The sequence below is a fragment of the Maylandia zebra genome, linkage group LG17 (genome assembly GCF_041146795.1).
Source record: "Maylandia zebra isolate NMK-2024a linkage group LG17, Mzebra_GT3a, whole genome shotgun sequence".
NCBI lineage: Eukaryota > Metazoa > Chordata > Actinopteri > Cichliformes > Cichlidae > Maylandia > Maylandia zebra.
The window spans coordinates 29,161,764-29,183,304 of NC_135183.1; the positions used below are offsets into that span (position 1 = coordinate 29,161,764).

At 41.3% G+C, this 21,541-nt stretch overlaps 1 protein-coding gene across 4 annotated transcripts in view; it reads left to right on the forward strand.

The window, feature by feature from the left end:
* The first annotated feature begins 2,032 nt into the window (after window positions 1-2,032).
* The window catches only part of plxna4 (plexin A4), a 244,758-nt gene continuing 225,249 nt past the window's right edge, over window positions 2,033-21,541 (forward strand). The window contains exon 1 of one of the 4 annotated variants that reach the window (XM_076875467.1): window positions 2,033-2,119. Coding sequence is in view for 2 of the 4 variants with exons in the window: in XM_076875468.1 (XP_076731583.1) it covers window positions 4,833-4,845 (13 nt within the window). In the remaining 2 variants the exon portion in view is untranslated. Of the gene's footprint in view, window positions 2,120-3,872; window positions 4,365-4,766; window positions 4,846-21,541 lie in introns of those variants that run through there. The other 3 variants (XM_004548251.3, XM_076875468.1, XM_004548250.3) reach the window with 3 other exon arrangements.

Here is a 21,541-nt window from a genome sequence, read left to right on the forward strand (position 1 = left end):
GACACCATGTCACAAAGCTCAAACTTGTTTCTTGAACATGACATGACCTTCCTGTATGCAAATGCCCTCCACAGTCACCAGATCTCGGTCCAATAGAGCACCTTTGGGATGTGGTGGAACAGGGGACTCACATCTTGGATGTGCAGCTGACAAATCTGCAGCAACTGTGTCATGCGATTATGCCAATATGGACCAAAATCTCAGAGGAATGTTTCCAGCACCTTGTTGTATTCATGCCATGAAGAGTTAAGGCAGTTCTGGATCCAACCCAGTACTACAAAGGTGTAACTAATGAAGTGGCTGGTGAGTGTATATGAACCAGTGTTTAATCTCATTTTTTTAAGCTGAAAAGCAAATATACTGTTTGGAAAAAATAAAAACTTAGCAAATGGTTAACTTAAATTGCTGGGAAAGACCGTTAATTATCTTTCATAGCTCCAAAGAAACTACTCACGGTCTTTGAAGTTGTTGTCCTTTTCTCAGCAACTACTGTACTAAGCTTGCTTATTCAACCTTGAATTTCTAACTGGCTTTAAACGAAGAGCAAAAACGATAAAGCAAGATTGCTCAAAGCAAACAAATATTGTTTGGATAATAATCTCGAGGCAACCAATAAATGTAAACTTATTTTGTTATTTAGCTCTGAGCTAGCTAAAGTCTCATAAACAGATGCATAAGAATCACCAGCACCAGTTTGCTTTCACGGAAAACTGTAGATATTAAAGTATTTTACTTTACGCATGTCTGTCATTTATGTAAAAACACCCTGTATATTTAAGATGTCAAGACAAATATGTCCTTGGGTTTAATCAATATGTATATGAACATGCAGAACACAGAAATGATTGCACTCCTATGATAAAAAAAAAAAAAAAATTACAACCCTATTATCATTTGATCCCAGCATGTTTGATCTGAACACAGACCATTGCCCTTTACATTAATTTCAGAAGGTCACACGATCCTGACCCTTTCACAGAATGACTATTGTCACTGTAGATTGCAGCACTATTGATTTGCTGTGCTTTGAAAGTTATCTGATTATTGAGCTCCACAGACTGTTGATTTAGCTCTGCTGGCACTGAATAATTAAATGTGGCCAATAGGTATGTCAGTATCTATGCTTTTCATCCTCTAAATGACCTCAAAATCTGACATGAAGACCGGAGTATTACAAATGAACACATTTTCAAATCTGCTGCTTTTCCAAAGAGATTTTTTGTAAACCATCACCACCCAGCAAAACAAAGACATTGGTTTTATTGCTTAAAATGATTTACAAGGGGTAACTTTTCCTCCGAGGTATCGCTGAATTCTTGAATCTAAAAATCACTTCTTTTTTTTTTTTTTAATAAACCATCCCCCCCCCCTTTTTTGTATTGATTTTTAACTTTTCAAGAAATTTTAACCTGTTAAATAGCAAATTTAGGACGTACAAAGCACAAAACTATGGTGCATCTGGCCACAGATTCTGATAAGTGTATTCAAACTCTTGGAAAAAGTCAAAAAGACTTTGAAACGAATGGATGTCAGGGTTAATTGCATTGAATGTGTTAAACCTTGTATTCCCATCTGGTGCAGTACTGAAGCCTTTAATTTTCTACCAGTTATTTGGTTTGGTTATTGCTCCATACAAGATTGCATACAAGTTTCTACTCATCCACTTACCTGCACCACCGAATTTACCAACTACACCTGTCATTGGCAGTTTAAAACTATTAATTGGCTCAGCTGTGTGTGTCTACCTTGTATGCCATAAAGATTGGGGCAGTGTTTCTGTCAATACACAAATCCAACTGATTACGGTGAGAGCATTTAAAATCAGATAAACCGTTTTTAGCTTTCAAACCTTTACTCTGGCATTATGCTTTCAGTTTCCTCATGAAGGATGTGGCTCTGGTCGAAAATCACCAGTGAATACGGGCTGTCTGTTAATGGGGAAGAGCGCCCCACCAACACAAGCTCCAGGAGGGGTGGCACACCGGGCCCAGGTGTTGCCAGTATTGCTGATTGCCATCAGTCACCCCTCCCCCACCAGCAGGAGAAGCAGCTACACATAGAGCAAAGAATGTCCCAATATGCACATTTTTCTTTTCCCCGCAGTAAGGCAGAAGTTTGGGTGAGAGTAAAGACCAAGACCATATGAAGCAGTTATTACTAATCCTGCACGACTGTTTAAATTGCTCTATCTGCTCAGACTAACATGTTTAGTGTTGTAATACTGCCACCGTAATGCTGTAATTCTGCGTTGACTCTCTACAGTAGATGTGCCGTGTTTCTGTTTCCGCTCGCTTAATTTACAGGCAGGAATAAATGACGTTCGTAGGTAGTAGATCATTATAATGTAGTTTTCTGGGATGTTTGTGTTACATTCGTGCCACGTTAATGTTCTGGTACAACTTTTTTTTTTTTAAAGATTAAAAACGCTACCGCAAACAACAGTCACAAATGGCCACACACCGTTGCAGAGTCGCTGAAGCACTTACAGCCTTCATTTGTGTTTGTCACCGTCAGTGGCTGTAAAGTTTCTCTGGCCTGTAGGTGGGGCTCTGATGCAGTGTTTCAAAGCGAGGGACCTCTCTTGGAAGCGAGAGCACGGAGGGAGGGAGATGAGGAAAAGAGGGAGAGGATGCTGCAGCAAGCGCCAAACCGCTCTATACGACCCCTAAACGCATACCACAGGATTAGACATTAAACAAGGATGCATGCCATAGAAACGAATTTTTACTCCCCACAAGTTCTTTGAATAGCTAGCGCTCGTCTTCATTATGATTTTTGCCAGATCAAATCAAATTCTAATATTTAAGACCACCGGGGAACATTTTAAAAGTTATCTTTGAACTGGAAATATTAATCGAAAGAAGCCTGGGCAGGTTCCTAGTGTGCAAAATTCAGTCGATGATGATGATGGATTTCTTGTGAATTCTCTATATGAATATAAGGCAGCTATTTTATGGAAAAAATGCATTATTCCAGCCCCCACGCTGCTTATTCCTGATTACATAATTAGGCTTTTCGAATATTAATGGCTCAAAACGTAGGGATGGGGGGGGGCTCCTGAGGCACGTTTAAAGATCATCAATGAAAAAAAAATGCAATGCAGGTTCTAATCCCCCACATCTATGCAGGATTCGTAATTATGCTGCTGTGTTGCCCAATCTTTATCTTTAAATGATCCTGCGATTAGGTATTCAAATCCGATGATCTGATCATTTCACCCCGGTATTGTAGCGTATTTGTGTTAAATTCCCCTTTGGCATTGCCAAATCCCATTCTCAACGGGATGAATGCATTACATAAACCGTCTGCTGGCTACGGGACCCATACCTAACTGTATAAACCTCTATTTTAACAAGGCACGGGCTCCATTTAATCCCACATCATACCACATTTATTTTATTTTATTAGGTGGAAAATATACCTTTCGAATTGCTTATCTCTTAAGCTAGGAAATGTATTTTTTTTTCTTGTTTAGAGATGCTGACGCCTACAAAGCAACTACACAGGACCCCATATGGGGAGTTGTCACACTTCCTATAGTCTCATATTGATAATCGTGATGATGTGTGCTTTTATTTGTAGGCTTTACGCACTCGGTGTTATTATTATAGACATAGTTGCCAAGGTCTTAAAATGTAAAGAAAACACTCTCCACTTCGCCTCCAATCTAAGAGGTTACTGCCGGCAAGTCATGAACCTTGGTGAAAACAGTCGTCTTTTACAGCGGACGAAGCTCCGTGCACTAAGTCCCTCCCGGCTTGGAGATTCGCTGTGAAGCTGCAAACTCCGAGGCAGCAGCCTACTTCTCTCTCTCTCTCTCTCCTTCTTTCTCTCTCTCCCTCCAGCTCTCTCTCTCTCTCTCTCTCTCTCGCACTCCGCTGCAGCACCCTTAGCACCTCAGTTGAGCAGGAGCACCGCACTGAGTCACATCTATACACACACGTTCTCTGCACGCACATACACGCACACATACGCGCACACAAGCACAGCCTCCTGCGGTATCCCATACGGCGCAGCGGCTTTTCCAACGGCATACCAAGTGCGTCCTCGCCGGGAGATGGGAGGTGCGGCTCCCGGGTCTCAGAACACTCTGAGAGGCTTAGTAGAGTCCTGCTGATCGGGGATGCTGCTGGAAGTCCGCTGCTGTTTCTTTCTCCCGTGCAGGAATCGCTTCTAACTACACCTTTACCGGGGATTTAAAGTGGACAAGCCGTCTGATCAGGATATAACATTACTCTAAGCATTTCATTTTTTTGTGAGGGGAAGGGGGGAAGAGTAGAAGGAGTTGGGATTGCTCTGGACGTGCCTCTTATCCGCAGTGTCGATGCGGCTGCGGCTGTGAATGATATCTGCATAGATTACAGGTAAGGAACGAGGCTTGTCACTGCGTTAGTTCCCACAACCGGGACTTATATTTGCAGGCTGTGGTGGGCATCATAGCCGGGTTTGAGGTTCCCCACTGCACCAGCCAGGTGACAAGAGGCGTGTTGCACCTGTTCTAGCTGCGCCATGCCCGCTCTGCGCACTCCGATAATCGGTCGGATTTTGTTTTTAAAATCCATTTGGATCGTCTCATTATATCCCCGAGGAAGAATTGTAGGATAAAACCCCCCAACAAATTCTGCAATTTGTTTTAACTTGGGACCTCAAGTTGACCGAGTTTCCTCCGTTTTCATTGGCTATTCGTACCCTTCATCCCATGTGAGCGACGGAGAGGTGCGTACCCAAATTGTGCTCGTTCCTCTTGCAGCGGTAGCTATGACGGTTCAAAACGATATTATTTGTCGGGGATTCCGCGTCGGTTTTACGCAGTGTCTTCGGAGGATGAAGCAATGTGTAGGACTGGTATGTAGTGGCGCTCAGACTCCTGGACCAAAATTAAGATATTGGAGGTGGCTGAGCTTTACGAAATACAAAGATGGAAATGGAAAACTACCCGATGTTTTATTACATATGGTATTTATTCATTTCTGTGGCCTTAACAAAAAGTTAACACCTTTCTCAAAAATTTCTGTCAAAGTTCTTTCAAAAAGTTATTTAAACCGTTCAGTATTGGAATATTTCCTATTATTTTAGGTTTCCACGCAGGGCTGAGTGTATGCAGCCTGACCCTGTTCAGGCACGCTGCTAAAGAACTTTTCTAAACAGTTTCACTGTGGCACAATCCAGCATGTGCATATCACAATGTTTAGTTATTTTGTTCGTTTAATTGCGCTTTCCTGACGTTTTTGGTTTTTTTTTCTTATCTACGGTTTGTCAGCTATCTCAACCTGCAGGAAAACCCACGTTAATGTGCCTCAAACTGAACACTGGGACATTTCTCCCCGTGCGGACCCACGGTCGTAGGTTCCGTCGTGGAAGCCTGAAGGCTTTTGAACTTGACCGATGTGGATAGAGCACTGCGGGATGTACTTCACGTTAGGTTTAGACGAAAAACCTGACTACATGGCATTTGGTCTCTCGGGTAGCAGGCTACTCAGTTTAATGTAACTTTATCTTAAGGCTTGGATTTTATGTTAGCACTTTCATTTTCATGTCGGAGCACACCACGGGTATGATTTAGGGCTAAACTTAAAAAAGGATTAAGGGATCATTTCAATTGCTTTGATGTCGTAACAAAAGAAGACACTAAAGGCGCATTTATGACATTGTTGTCTTTGCCACAGGCACTTTTATTCGCTTAAATGATATTCAAGCCTTTTTATGTTGAGTAGCTTATAAACCCAGCTGTGGCTGTCTGGAGTGCTGATTGACCTGCCGAGAGAAGATCCCAACAATAATCCACAAGAATAGATTTTTCTCATGCTTTCACTTTTCGTAGATCACATGCAACAAAGTCAGTGATAGAGTGATGAGAAATTTTTCTCTCATCACTTAAAGATATTCAGCGTCTTGAAATAGTGCATGTAGTTCTGATAACAGCAGCTTGTGGCACTTTGCTGTCAGCACATTGGACTTAGTCTAGATTTTGGTTGTACACAAGGTAAATCATCCCCTTTGGCTCAGCCTTGTTGTGGGTCACTTGAAGCGATTTCTAGAGATTTAAGCAAACTGTGCAAGCTCTGCCCCGCGGTATGATGCAGCTCTTCAGTCTCCTCCATCCATCTCCTGCTCCACTGCTTTCTCCTTCCTCCCTTTCCTTCCTCCCACCCTCCATTGCACCTCGTGCACGGAAAGCAGCTTCTGCAGCCAACCAAAAATGCAGATTTGTAGTACAGCATCCACAGTGAGCACTCTGAGCTCCTCTACTGGTTTTCCCCTCCCTCTATCCACCTGCTCTCCACACTCACTGCATCAATTCAGTGTTGCCCTTCAAGTCCCTACTTGATGTTACCCTAATGTAAAGGAGTGCGGCAGCATTTTTACACAACTATCTCGCAAAATTGTACTTCTAGTTGTGTTTTTGATGAGCTCACCAAAAGTCTCATGCTTGTTCAGTGCAAGAGGATGGCTGAAGGGACGAGGCTATGTGCTTTACAGTCCATGAGGGGCAGTGTGGCTCATAGGATTAAGTGGATTGATTGAGCCCATGTACATGGCTGACGCTGGCATTAATTTTGATTTTGTCTCAGTTCCTACAGTGAATTATGTGTTATTGCAAGTTGAATAAGTGACTGTGAAATAGTTGTTATACACAATGTTTTATGACATTTGCTTAGCTGTGCTGTGGGTTTGGAAGGTAGTGAAGTGACTGAAATTCATACATTTGGCAAAGAGGGCAACATTGGCATCAGAGTTCACCCGGTTCTGTAACTACTAATTAAAGCAAATGAATACAAAAATATGTCTCTTTACTGATTAGTCGTCCACTAACTGGTGTTTTAACTATCTGTGGTGATGAGGTGGTGAACAGCAACATGCATACAGGAAAAATGCATTCAGCTTATTCTTCTGCACTTTGCGATTTAGGCTGGAAGACAGCCTTCTGTGTTTTGTTTCCCCAAAACATGCATTCAGAATATGCACATCTATCTTGTTTCTGAATGTTCCCATTTTTTACTCAAATTGTCTGTGCGCTCAGCTGCTGTCAAGGTCTTAAGGCAAAAAAAAATTTGATCCCTGAGCAATTTGCGAGTCATCTGTGTTCAGCCTCCTTGCCCTTCGGCCAAATTCCAGCTCAGTCCTAAATTCTTAGCTCTCAGAGCACTTGGCAGTACTCATTCTCATTCCTTCCCTTCCCGTCTGTTTCCCTTTCTCTCGACGTGTTGTCCATCAAGGCCTGCCTATAGGAATTGAAGCAGCATCCTTTATCTGCCTGTAAGCGCCTCATATTGACATACAACCCCCTGTCTGTCGGCCAGTGTTACGGCTAGAGGGCTGGGGTTTGGACCCGGAGAGCACAGCCTTGTCAATATTATGGCTTGCTAATGGATAAACTCTCACTCCAACCTTGGCAGTAAAAGATGCTCATAGCAGTTTGGTAGCGGTCCGCTTGCAAGAATAGGCTCCATAGAAAATCTTTGCAATGTGTTCGTGTCAAGGGGGGGGGGGGAATTGTGAATGAATATGAGTGGGAACTCTTAGTAAGATTTGCTGTAGCGATATAAATGCCTGGTAGCAGTGTAGACCCAGCGGAAGTGTGCTTGTGTGTCTCTGTGTGGGTGTGAATGATGCATCTGTGACTGGCTGGCGAGGTCCTATATGAATACTCGGGTCACAGAGACGTATCGTCATGTCAGACTGAATGATGTGTCTGTGGATTGGACCTGAATGGAGCTCTCTGTTTGTTCTTGTTCTTTTTCTGTTGCTCTCTTTCTCACTCCATGTCTCTCTCTCTCTTTCCGTCGCACTCACTCACTCATACACACTTACAACCCTGTGGGCTGCGACAGGACTACCAGACACAGGCTTGTGTCCAATTAGACTCCCTCCTCTCTCATGCCACCAAACACCACCGAGGAGATTGCAAATTGTATTTCCATGTCACCAACTGTTCTCCCCACTATAATCTGTCTCCCATATTTTAGGACAGTCGGAGACATGTTTCTTTAACAAGAGAGGCAGGGATAGTATAAAATTGGAAGAAATATTTTTCGGTGTCTATTAATCCCTTCTTACTTGATCAAAGTTAGATTCTCTTGGCTTACTGGAGCGTGATAACCTTTTTCTTTGTTCAGGGTGAGCGCAATACATGGTGTTACACTTTGAATTATCATTCCATTGATGCATAAAACCCATCTTTGTTATCTTGTCTGTATGGACATGACCTTGGAGTAAGCTTAAAATCTGGTATGCAATGTGTGATTGGGTTTTAGTTGACACTGAAGATGCCATCTCTGACTGACGGCCTGATGGCTTTAATCTAAATTCCAATTTAGAGCGGGTGGGTAGATTCTATGCTACATTAAGGGAATAATTGCTTACAAGTATGTAATTAACCCCTTTTTTTTTTTAATACACTGAAGAGGTGCATATTGATGTTTGCACAGCAATAACAGCAGAGATATCAAGTGAGGATCTCCAAACAATAGGCGTCGTGAATTCTGTGGGGAGAAATCAATACATGTCACCGCGTCCAGTTTAATGAGAATCTTTGTTCTCTCTGAATAGTTTAGCCGTTATATGCGGAAGAAGAACATGTGAGTGCATGTGTGTATGTAGACACATACCGTAGTCAGCATCTTGGCCACAGAGTCCTATTAAGCCGTTGCATGCCTTTATAATGGACCCCAATCCATGTACACGCTACTGTATCACAGTCGCACCACTTTTTATTTTCTCCTTCCAGGCTTCTATCATGCTTTCTTTCATCTTATTACTCAATTCTCCTCTCTCTCCTATGGTTTCTGCCTCTAGCACTCTCCTCCCATATCTTTCTGCCACACTCTAAGCTGCCAAGCACATAACTTTATCTTTGTGTATTTGTGTGTGGGGATGGGCAGAAAAAAAAATCCAGACTGTTGTGTCATTGGAATGACCTATGAAGAAGGATATAAACCGAGAAGGAGACATGGGATGTTGTTTTAGATGAGAATCGGGGAGATGTGGAAAGTCACCGACGTATCAGTGGGTTTGCCAGACTGCTCCTTTTGATAAGACCATATTAAGCGTTTCTCCCAGGTTTCTATGATTCATATGGAGCCGTGAGTCTGATGTATAAACAGCTCTCTTTGATGCAGCAGCAGATGACACGCTGTGGCATATTGGCTCTTATGCCTGTGTGTGCCAAGCCGAGCATGACAAGCAGTAAATTAGTTTTGTTTCAGATGCATGAAATGATGAGAAAATTGCAGACGGTCTTAGGGCATTTTTTTTCCCCTTAGCTATCTCTCATTTACTCCTTCACCGAGGCCTCAAGTCCACGCAAGGATTAGGCGCCTAATGGTGTTTTAATCATGCCTGTTGGAAGAATGGGCGTGCAAGCATGTACGCATGTTCTATGAATCCATTTTTGACAAAACCTTCTCAATATTTTTCATGCAACCAGTCATCATATGAAAATTTATCTCATTATTCAGTTCTTTGAATAACAAGTTTTGTTTTAAGTGAGCATGCAATAAGAAACTATGCTTTTATAGTATGTTTTTTATAAGCCAAAATACAAGTATGTTGTTTGTGAGTCCATGGATCATCCTCTCGAGCAACAGCAGGGCTGTCAGTTTGTTGTAGCAAAGGTTATTGGTAGCATGTTTGTGCTTGACACTCTCGTCCCTACTCCGCTTTGACTTTATTGCTATCATAGCTCTGGATTGACCTCAATAAGTGCTGTTCTTTAGAAAAGTTAACATTTCAGCTTGAGAAGAGAATCCCTGCTTACAGCGCTAGGTACTAAAAGAGGTCAGCGGTTTCTTTTGGGATGTGAGCAGTTAAAGTGTTAGCTTTTTTTTAGTAAGTAATGAGAAGTAGACAAATATTTCTTCCAGCTTTTTGGTAAATGCATGTCTGGTAAATCTTGGAGTACATAACTTATGGAACAGAATTATGTAAATAAACTAGACAAAACAGGCAATTGTAATCAGCTACATTTCTTAGAATGGAATTTTATAAAAATGGTAGTGATTAGAAATCCACTTTTGAATATGCTCTTTTCCACAAAGGCGTATCTTTTGACTAAATAGTCGCTCTGGTACTTTTTTGCAGTAATGCCTTCCTTTGGAATATTTCTGGACAACATGGGTCAACAAAGCTTCCGAGGAAAATTTAAGTGCAACACAATCCAGGGTACAATTTCATAAAGGCAAATCCACATCTAGACAGGCAGCACTCATTTGCCAGTATGCGATCAAATTTTGAGCATTGTCCTTGATTGGTTCTCTTGTTTGAATTTGCACCGCCTCTTGTGTGCCTGTCAAATCAGTCTGTATTGCTCTAAGCTACTTGAGTCTGCCAAGCCTGCGAGCAGCCTACCGCGCCAAGGCGAGTGGCAATGTCTTTGGACCAGAATGTCTTTCAGTGCTGGAAATTCAGCAATATTTTTCTTTTTGGAATCCAAAAAAGACTCTGCGGCAATGCTGCAGTAAAGTACACAGAAAGCAGTATTACTATATATTTGTTGAGATGACCGGAGTATTTAAAGTTAATATGTCTCGCCATTCTTGTCGCCCCCACACACTCTCTGTTCTGCTCTTTCTTGTACCCTCTCTCTCTCATTTCCTGTCTGCTGTGAGTGTTGGCGGTGTCAGGGGGCATCAGTATTCAGCGTCACCACAGTAATTGTGAAACAGTGGGTTCAGAAAGGACCCCTGCTGTTCTATAGCCAGAAGGCTGAAGGGAGGATCTACTTTACTGTAATACCCTCCCCTACATCACCCACCTTATTCTGTCTCCCCCTCCCCCCCCAGGATATATCATAGTCTAGCAGCATAATGTTGGGGATATTAAGGAGAGACTTAACAAGGCTTACATTGGGTTTTGTGTTATTCTTCTCTCTGTGTGCTACTCCCTTTTGAGTTTGGGATTTTGCCTTCCTTGAGTATATTTTATTTTCTTCTGCTGATGGGATTTGGAATGGCTCGTGTCTGTGCAAATGCAGTGATTGACTCTTAGCCAAGGCCCAATTCTCGCCAACTGCTGTGGTGAACAATTTGTTGCTCTCCTGGAATAAAACCCTTTTTCCTTTGTCATTCTTTTAAGTCTCTGACTTTCGGTGTGATCGTATTGATTGCTTTGATTAAACTTTTCCGAAAAGCGATGATTGCACGAGAATGTTAAACTTAGGACATGCACCTCACCTCAGCTATTTATCTGCTAATTATCTGTTTGGTTTACTTTCCTCGTTGTCACGCTTTCCCTGTGATGTTGGTGGGACTGATGATCATTAACTGATTTAATGAAATCTTTCTGCATGCTGGAGCTCAGTCAAATGAGGTCCTGTTAAATCTTTCCCCTATAGTCACTCACACCGTCCTTACCTGCTACCCACACAACTGTTCCTATGGCAACATGATTTGTCAATTGAGAACCCCTTCACAGCAATTGTAATTACTCATATGCTTACCTTGAAAAATAGTAAGCGGCATTAAGGCAACACGGATTGTTGATTCTCTGAGCTTCTTACCTTTCATATGACACCAAAAGGAGATGGAACATCATCTCTTAATATATTAATCGGAAGATCATTGATGCTTGTTGATATTCTAACCAGTGATGACTGTGTCACTGTAGATATTGATTGGATTGGCTGAGTCTTGTTAGTGGCTGCTGGAGTGTTTGTAGTCTGGCACTTGTCATACCCTTAGGTATTTTTTTCCCATCCTTCCATCTTGAGCAGAATGGACCAAAGGGCCGCAGCTATCTTTTATTGATTAGTTAGAAAAATGATTGACACACTGGAAAGAACTTTTGGTAAGCTTCAAGGTAGTGCTAAGAGAGTAGGGAAACTCAGCTGGAAAAAACCTGCTGACTGAGATGGTGGATATTGCCGGGTATACCTTTGCCATCAGGGAATACCTTTAACAAAAAGCAATGTACATGGTGTGCAACAATGTTTAGGTCAGTGGTACATGTCAAACTCCACATGATGGCCAAGGCCTAAGGTTTCTCAGCTAAACCTTTGCCCAGGGCGTGATACGATCTCTGCTGGCTTTCCTTTCTTTTCATATTGTATCCTGCTGCTATTTTTTTCCAAGGAAATGATACACCCACCTGTGGCTTTCCACATGACATAAAAAATGTGTTTTGATCCATGGTTCAGTTCTTTTGCTGACATGGCCATTTTAGAATTTGTAGGTGGTGAACAGGAGTCAGCATGTGCATGATGACGAGGACAAGCCTCCTATCCATACATGCGTAAATGAGCTATATTTACATTATAACCAGTTGTTTTTGGTTCAGCTATTTTTGCTAGGTACTAACCACTGCAGCAAACGAAACCTGCTGATTTAGAGATGCTGTGGCTGAGGCAGCAAATCATCATCACTTTGCCCCTCAGAGTTGCTCAGATCCTCATACTTACCTATTTTTCCTCCTTCTAACACATTGACTTCAAGAGTTGACTATTCACTTGCTGCCTAATATATCCCACAGTTTGGTAGGTGCCACTGTAACAAGATAATCAATGTTCTTTACTTCACCTGTCTGGTTTTAATTCTGTGGCTGATTTGGAGCATATAGAGCCTTTCAGTACTGAGCACACATCTCCTTTTTGCCACCTCCCACACAGAGCACTGGGAGTTCCTGTAGACATAATGCTCCAAATCCCCAGTTGACAGACTAGCAGAGGAAAGGTTAGCCACTTTGTTGTATTGCATCAAGCTATTCTCCCTCTCACTTTTTCCCTCTGTTGGCTCAAAAAAAAAAGGCTGTCCCCTCTCTCTGCGAGTCTACAAACGTAACTGGAGAAAGCACAAGGTTTTCATCTCTCCCTCCCCCTTCTTTTTTTGTCCATCCGTTATGCATTGTCATGGCAGTCCTTCCAGCTGAGCTTTGATTGGGTTGTTCTGGGCCCACCGGCAAATCTGGCAACCAGATAGTTATGTGGTGTGTCTCTGTCCATGTGTAAGTCGGCGTGTGTGAGAGGGTTTTCTTCATGTCTCTGGGAAAAAGCAATGAGATGAGGTAAAGCTTTCAGAAAATCAAAGTATAAAAATGGCCATGACAAGCAGGGGAAAGACGAAAGCAAGGGAGGATGAGAGGGAGGAAGAGAGAGGGGTAACACGCTGGATAATAATTTGCATCCTCTCACTTGCCACTGTGAACGATGACTGGCTAGAAAGCTTGTCTGATGTGTTTATGCCGTAGGCTTTGAAAGATGGAGTTAAAGGGAGAAGGAAAGTTTAAGGGGAACCATGCAGAGGGAAGGGAGTGGTTGTGGAAAGGCATGTAATGAAGTGTAAACCTGCCTAAACTCAGTTTACCCACATCTTAGTTGTTGTGATGGCGCTCACACATATCTCAGCTGAAGATTTTCTTTTTTAATGTAAATTCATTGCAATGTACACGCCACCCGGCTGAACACCACCGTCTGTCAGTTCTGATGCACACTTTGCACTCTTGTACCAAGAGTAGTTAACCAATGAGCTGGAGCAGCTCCACTGGGCAAACTGTGGCTGCTTTTTCTGCATTTTATCTGTAAAAAGTTTTCATATCACTGAATATTGACAACATATATGCTGAGACTAAAATCAGCAGACAAATTAGTTATACTAGGGTCCAGCAGTTCTGCACAGACATATTTTAATTTATGTCAGCTGGCGGATTTGTAAATAGTCCTGCATCTGTAGGGTAGCTCTGCCTCTGTGCTTAAGAGCTGTGCTTCCTTTGGCGTCTATCTCGGCAGCCAATAAGCCCGGTCCTGGAAAGTGAGTATTCCTGCTTTGTGAAACCTGATCCCAGTGGATGGTTAAAAGTTGACAACACAAGTCCTGTGTAACAAGACTATTGATGTGGGGCCACCTTTTTAAAACTTCTTGGCAGCAATGATTCTCTTTGTGTGTGTGGAGTCCTGGGTCACTACACAATCTAACCCAACAAATAATGACACAAGACGTAGAAGAAAGCTGTTATCTTTCTAAGTTTTGACCATTTTTCGCTAAACAAGTTTTAAGACATGTTAAGTCATGTTACTGTAGTGGGAAGATGATACTGCAAAATGCCCTAGGGATCCTGCAGCAGGAGGGATTTTGTGTATGTTGCACATTCTTCATATTCACACACACCTTTGCACGTTTAACTGTTTATATGCCTCAGTCACGTTGAAACATTAGATTTTGGTTGACATTTTATTTTGTAATGGTGCAAAAACAAATTCGAAATCACCCATAGTTATGTCTATTTTGCATACTGTATGAAATACTTTGAAATATTACTTTAAAATGTCCAAATTAACCCTTTTAATGAGCATTGCATCTAGTTTTCAGATCATTCTTAGTGTCTAGGGTTTTAGCTCCACCGTCCTTCTAGTTTATACTCTTTGAATTATCCTTATTTGAGCTCTCATAGTTCAACGAGCTACAGCATAGCAGGAGAAATTTATTAGCTAGGTGCTCATATAAGCTGTGTGTTAGTGTTTGCATTACCCTCAACAACAACTGCTTATCTACACAGGGTGCATAAACTCTTTTGCATGAATGACTCCCATGATGCATCATTGGACTCATTAATTAGATATTAACATTGTCAACATGTTAATAACAAGCCCAAAGGAGACCCTGCACTGTCATTATTGACAATTACTTGCAATTACTGGCAATTACTGACAATTACTGGCAATTACTACCAATTAAACCATGCCATTCTCAGTCTTAGTAGTGTAAAAACTGCATGCTTTCTTCATAAAACAGTCAAAGAATGACATGAAATCACAGATGTGCACGTGTGATGCATGCGCCCACAGTAGTTACATGTTTTGAAATAATCTGAATTAAGAGTGAACATGTTTAGTTTGCAGAGCGGCTAAAATATCACGTTATTTAATCACCACAATTCCTTATCATAATGATTTTCTCATTTTCTCTTTGACATTTTAGGGAAGTGACACATCCACTTCTATACTTCTGCTCATTTATCAACCGTTTCTTCTTCTACCTCTCGGTCTGTGGTAGTACTAGTTGTACAGCACCATTGGCTGAATGTGTTTAAAAATGGAATATCTCAGCAGCTAGAAGGGCACTTCTGACACATGCTGTCAAACTGCTAATATTTCAGTTTTCCCAGACCATTACGGTTGGGCTGCAAGTCTCTGCAGATGTAGACATTCTGTCTTCGCTAGCATGCCCAATATTCTCCATCCATTCCACAAGGTCTATACTTAGGTAATTTACAGTGGATAGACATGTGAACAGGCTGACAAAGTATGACGTGTGCTGTTTCTAGAAGAAGAGTGGGGACTGGGCTATATTTTTCTTTCTAACTGAAGCACCCGTGAAGTCAAGAGTGAGACACAATCAGAGATATGTGACAATGACAAGTTCCTTTGTATGACAGTACATCAGTGTCTCTATCAGAATTTAGAGCTGTTAATAGATACATCTATTTGCTGTGATTCACAAAAAAAACCCCAAAACATTAAAATGGAATGTAGTATTTAGTTTTCCACTGAGGCAGTCAAAGTGTCTTCCCGACATGCACCGTTTTCCACTAATCTGATGGGATCTAAATCAAGTCGCAGCAGCAGTCTTAGTAGGATATGCAAGCACAGGATTAAAGTCCTCCTGAAGAAGCCCAGGCATCAGCAGACATTCAAGGACCAACGCAGGCTTTTGGCTGGCATGGGGAGAGACTTTGATGAAAGTGAGGCTGTCCTCGTCCAGCAGCAGAGGGAATACGAGGACAGGGTTCACAGAGAGGAAAGGGAGCTTGTGAGGCAGAAAAGGTGACGCCGACTCAGCTGCAGGAGACTCAACAAGACAATCTCTTCACAGAAGTTTTGAGCCAAATGTCTTTGTTTGTTTACCGCAGCAATTCCACACACTGCTTTGACTCCACCTTGACTCTTCTCTAACATAAAAGTAACCGTATTCTGAATAACAGACTGTTGCCACATTAGTTGAAGCTAGCAATAATGCATAGCTTGTGATTCTAGTGCTTTAATACGCTGATTCAACTCGGTGATCATTTGTAAGGCGGTAGCTTGTGCCGCTCTCATATTGTGGGTGTTCGAATTATTTATTAAAGACCACCAAGTATAAATTAAAAATAATGTTTATTGGTTAACTTGAGCATAATTTCAGAATGATACTTTATGTAATCGTTTAATCATAATAACAGTGATTTTTCTCTTGGCTTAGTAGATCAGCAGGGCCTGGATACATTTTTTGGGAGATAAATCAAGAGAAACAAAGAGAATAACAAGTTCAATACAGGCCAGTCAACTGACCTTGTTCCAGCTGTGCGTAGTAAACCAGAAGCTGAGATCTTTAAGACTTTTCTTCCATGGATTACGAGGGAGAGCCGTAATCCATGAGCTTTAAGCAAACCAAATCATCCACGGAAGTGATGAGGCTCACAGATGTGCATGGTGCTACAGCGATGTGTATATGTGTGTGAGGCAGAGAGACAGCGAGATGGAGTGGGTTACAATAGGATGGATTAATAATTTTGTTTTGTCCAATAGTTCATTCCTTGTCCTTTATACCAAGCTTAACAGAGCACACATGCACCTTATACACATGCACATCTGAAAGATCAGTTTTTGAAGAAATAGTGCAGAAACAGATGGAGAGATCAGAGAAGAAAAAGAAATCTGGATTTTTTTTTTCCCATTTTAGTGTAATCACCACAAAGCCTTCTAAATTATCAAGCTTTCATGTCTAAGAAGTTAATCTCAGAGGTCAAGTCTGTTTTAGCTCCGGAACAGAGAGACAGGAAGAAAAGGAAAGAAGAGGCTGCATGCGGGTCACACAGGATTTAGACGGAGAACGAGACAGAGGTATGAATGTAAAGAATGAAAGAAACTGTCATGAGTAAACATCTGAACTGGGCCAGGTCTGATCCTGCACGGAGACTCAGCTAGGAAACCCGATTTAGTCAACAGGCGACTTAAGAAGTTATTTTGTCATGGCGTAATAGTCTCTTCATTTTTTTTCTTCTTTGGTGCCACAAGAGCTGTAAGCACCTGAAAATAAACACCGTCCTGATGGATGCCAGCAGTGTCTCGGTGTCTGAGTGCATGATAAAGCATATGGGATGTCAGTGATAGCGGCCCCTATTTGATGTGAATTACAGAACTTGACTTACATATGAGCAGATACTTTCATTTTAAGTCTGACTGACTCTACTGTCCTTAAAGTACTATAGGGTAGTATCTGGTGTGTAGCTGTGTGCACTGGTGCTGTTGTGACTATTTGACACTTCTGTGATTGGCTTTGTTCTACCAGCAGTGTTAGATTTCTATCCTTGTTAATGTATTTAAATATTATGGTGACAATTTACATGTGCTTTCCCTCAAGGCATCAGTAGTCTCTCTATAGATCAGTCTCTTCTTAAGGTCTGATCTATTGTGAGTGAGTACTCAAAGTGTGCCTGCATGTTGCATGATCAGGCTTTTTCACAGCAAGCATTTTGGCATGTAATAACAGGAAAGTAAAGGTATAATTAATTATTTAATTGGTGTGTCCTATTTTCATGACCCTGGTACTGTTCAGACTCTTGTGGTCTTTGTTACTGGAACATCTTGCCAGGAAGAAACAGTGTTTGAAACCAGACTGAAGCTGTGCTGCTTTCATATGCATTTGACTACTACCAAAGTGTCAGATTGATGTGCTTTGCTTACTACATGTAACATGCATGTTTTGTGTATATGCATTCTGTAAATGAACATTTTTTCTTTCTTTCTTTCTTTTTTTTTTTTTACATAAACCTCATAAATTCCTGTAAATTTGATGCAAGTATAACCCTAAACATCATCGTCTGTAGCTAGAGTATACTGTTTATAATGACTGGAGGTCTATAGTCTGCCATCTGCAAAATGAAGTGTTATAATTCCTGATTTATAAGTGCGTAAGTGGCACTGGCACGCTCGGATATTGCTCAGTGACACAGGTGGGATAAAGAGAAGGGGTGCTAATGTGAAAGACCTTTAAGGATGCCAACCCTGTTGGAAGTGAAGTCTTATCACAACTCAGTGAGACTTGATTAGCGATTATTAAAACCTCAGAGGTGCCTGTGTTCGTGCAGCTGTTAATGCCGTGCCGACAACTTCATTAATATTTTGCAACAAACATCTTAAAATTACATCGGCTGACATTATTACATAAGATAAACAGTTATAATAACTTGCCCCTGCTTTCTATTTGATGAACTAAGTAACAAACTATTTCTTAATCACATCAAGCATCTCTGACATTTCTAAAATGCAATTATTTCTCCTCGGCAATCGACATTCATTATGTGTTATCTATGAAAAGCTAAGGTTGGACGGTAATTTTGGTCATGCTGGTGTGACGGTGAGGAGCTTCAATTGAAAGAGCTTGAGATAGAGCACTTGCAAAGTTACTGATGAGCAGCAGCAGCAGCAGATCCTGGCTTAAAGGTAGCAGCAAACCCATTTCACTCGCTTTAACCAAAACACACAGAGCACGCTACATTGAAGTGTCTTGTTTCAGTGTTTCTCATACCGCAGCAAAAATATCCACAGTCATTTCAGCTTCGAGCAAACTACGACTCATAATTAATTACTGTGTTGAGAGGAGAAAGGGATACCAGGGATGAGCTGGAGAGAGAGGGTGAGGGAGGCAAAAGACAGATAAAGAGAGCAGGAGAGGGGGGGGGAAATTTGGCTCGTGAAATAACCGAAGAGCTGAGGGAGGAGCTGGGAGGAGAAGAGGTACAGGTAAGGAAAAACGGATGGATGGAGAAAGAGGAGGACTTAAGGTGGTGCCATTCGGCAGCTGATGGAAGTGAGAGCAGATACACGGCCCTGCATTCCTGTCTGCGCGTTAGAGTAGGGAATAAGGGAATTGGGGGGGAAAGAGAGAGAAATGGTGGAAAAAAAGGCTAGAGCCTTTGAATTTATTCTATGAAAGCGGCTGTCAGACAGTGCCTAGCAACACCCTTTAAGAAGGAGGATTCCTGGCTGCATTAATTGTAATTACAGCAAAATATCTCCTTTTGATTCAGAGTAAGTTGATGTGTCACAACATGCCTATATCTTAATGCAAAATCATCAACTCCTGCATGCATGCTTCCTTTTAAATATAGATTAAAGGGAAACATTAAAGCCCTGTTTTACTCTTCGCATAATCATACTTGAAAGTTTGCCACAGTCATCTTCAACTCAACCTTTTATTTATCATTTAAATCTATTTCAACTGCTGTTTTGTTATTCTGTGTTTTGCAGTTAATTAACAAATAGCGATGACGCTCTTTCATCATGGGTTTCTTAACAGGGATCGTCTGATTACAATCCTTAATGGGTTCTTAATCATTGTGGGGACTATAATTGATTAGAGATTCATTAAGTTCACCCTTTTGTGGTCGCTGCTCTATGTGAAACCCAAAAGCCCCTCCTATTCAGGAAGTCATACACAGTCTAACGAGCAATGTGCTGATGACAGGCCAGTGGGCTCTTCAACAGTCCTAATGACATTAGAGCCTCTTGATCTGGACCGATAACACACTCTCCCAATCACAGCACGCATCAGCACCCACTGCACAATGGCCCAGCCCGAGCCAAGAATGTGTGTGAGTGCAGAGTTTATCAGTGTGTATGTGAGTATGTTTTCTGAGTGACCTTATTTTGGATCCAAGGACTGTTTTGAGTGTTATACTAAAGCCATGAATGATATTGTAACTGAAGACACAATGCACAGATTATTTTCTGCACAGAAAACATTCTTGAGGGGCCGACTCAGAGCGTGTGTTTAGAAAAATGAGCACGATTGAACGCCATCCCACTAAGGAGGATTTGTAAGTCTCAGATGTGAAAGAGGAAAAGAGAACGAGTGGCAAAAAATGAAAGAGATTGAGCAAGGAGTGGGGATGGGCAGATGTCAGCTATTTCTCTAAAATCCAGAGGGGTTCTTCAGTTGGATCTTTGCCTAGACCCCTTCTTTGAAATGCTCTTACTCACTCTAGGAGCATGAAAAGAAAGTAGAGACACTCAGTCTGAGAAAGCAGAAAGTTTGTGACACAACTCGAGTACCTCACACTTAAAATGGATCAGTATAGCAAAACATATACATGTTACTTCTGTGGGGGAGACTGGGCCAGTTGTAATGGGGCAACTGTAATGCAGCAGAAACGACCTACAGTAAAAATGCTTATCCTGCACATGCTCATTAGGATTCTCTCTCTAGATTTTATCGTCAAATATTTGAGCTACAACACCTGACAGCTAAATGAGAGAATACAGCCTAAACATTTTTAAGTTACATTATTAGATACTTCTACAGTAATGTGATTACGTTGCAGTTTTTTTTGTTTGAGATGTAAATGATTAATAAGATATATTTATTCAGTGTTATAATTGCCCTTATTTACTTTACTTACTTCTATTTGTACTATTCGCACATACATATGTTCCTTTCATCAAAAGATGACTAGTGTATTTCAAGTACTCTGAGTTATAAAGGGAAAATGTTACAGTTACCCCCAGTCTTCCCTATTAGTAATATATAATCTGTCTGCTTCACTTTAAGGAGGAGGTTTCTTTATATGACCATATGAAGCTGTGCTCACATTATGGTACCCCTATCTATTTAATAGTGAAGTAAAAGTAAGTTGGTTGTGTTCTATAGAAGAATTTAAAAGACCCCCCCCCAAAAAAAAAAAAAAAAAAAATCACCAATACCACCTTTTTTTTTTTTTTTTGGTAAAAGCCAAAAGCCTAAACATTTCTTTATTCATGCAAACGCAACGAGGACTCTTTAGCTAACATAGCCCATTGTAAAGCTGGATTTAGTGCAAGGCAAAAGGCAAAAGACAAGTGTGTTCCATTCATGACGGCAGTTTTTGAGAATGACAACCGGAAGCTACTGGGTAACATTATGTCACAGAGATGTTTGCCATGTATTGATAACTGGACCAAATGGCTTCTGACTGCAGTTTCAGTGAAGCGAGTGGGCATATTTACAGTGTTGCTAAGCTCTTGAAGGCTGTTTTTAGAGGTGTTAAAATAGTTTGAAATTTATTATGCTAGCAGAATTACTTGCCAAGTTTTCTGTGCTGGTATTCCGGGTAACACAGTGACTAGTGATTTGGTATTTTAGTGCATTTCTCGCATGTATACCTGCTAACAACGACATGCAGTATATAAAGAGTGTTTTATGTGGTGTGTGAGTGAAAGTCATTGGTTTAACTGTGGATATGCATCAAGGCAATGAGAAGTCTCTGAATCACTCAGTCCAAGAATTAAAACATGGAGCTGAAAATGAGAATAAGAAATCTACTTTAAACAAAATGAGTAGGGGGGGTCATTTCTGCTGTTTTAAAAACTCAGTTATTGCTTTTAATAATTAAAAAATGCATTGTTTACAGCGCCTTGATGCTTGTAAACACTGCTGATTGCTACATCTGTGGTTATAAAGTCTGAATCTCTCAGTCAGTTATCTTCCATTCATGTGATATGTACCCAGTTGACAGTACAATCCCAAGGCTTTCTTTGTAATATCAACAGCTCTGTGGTGGATTAGACCTCCTAACCCTGATCTTGACAGGGTATCTG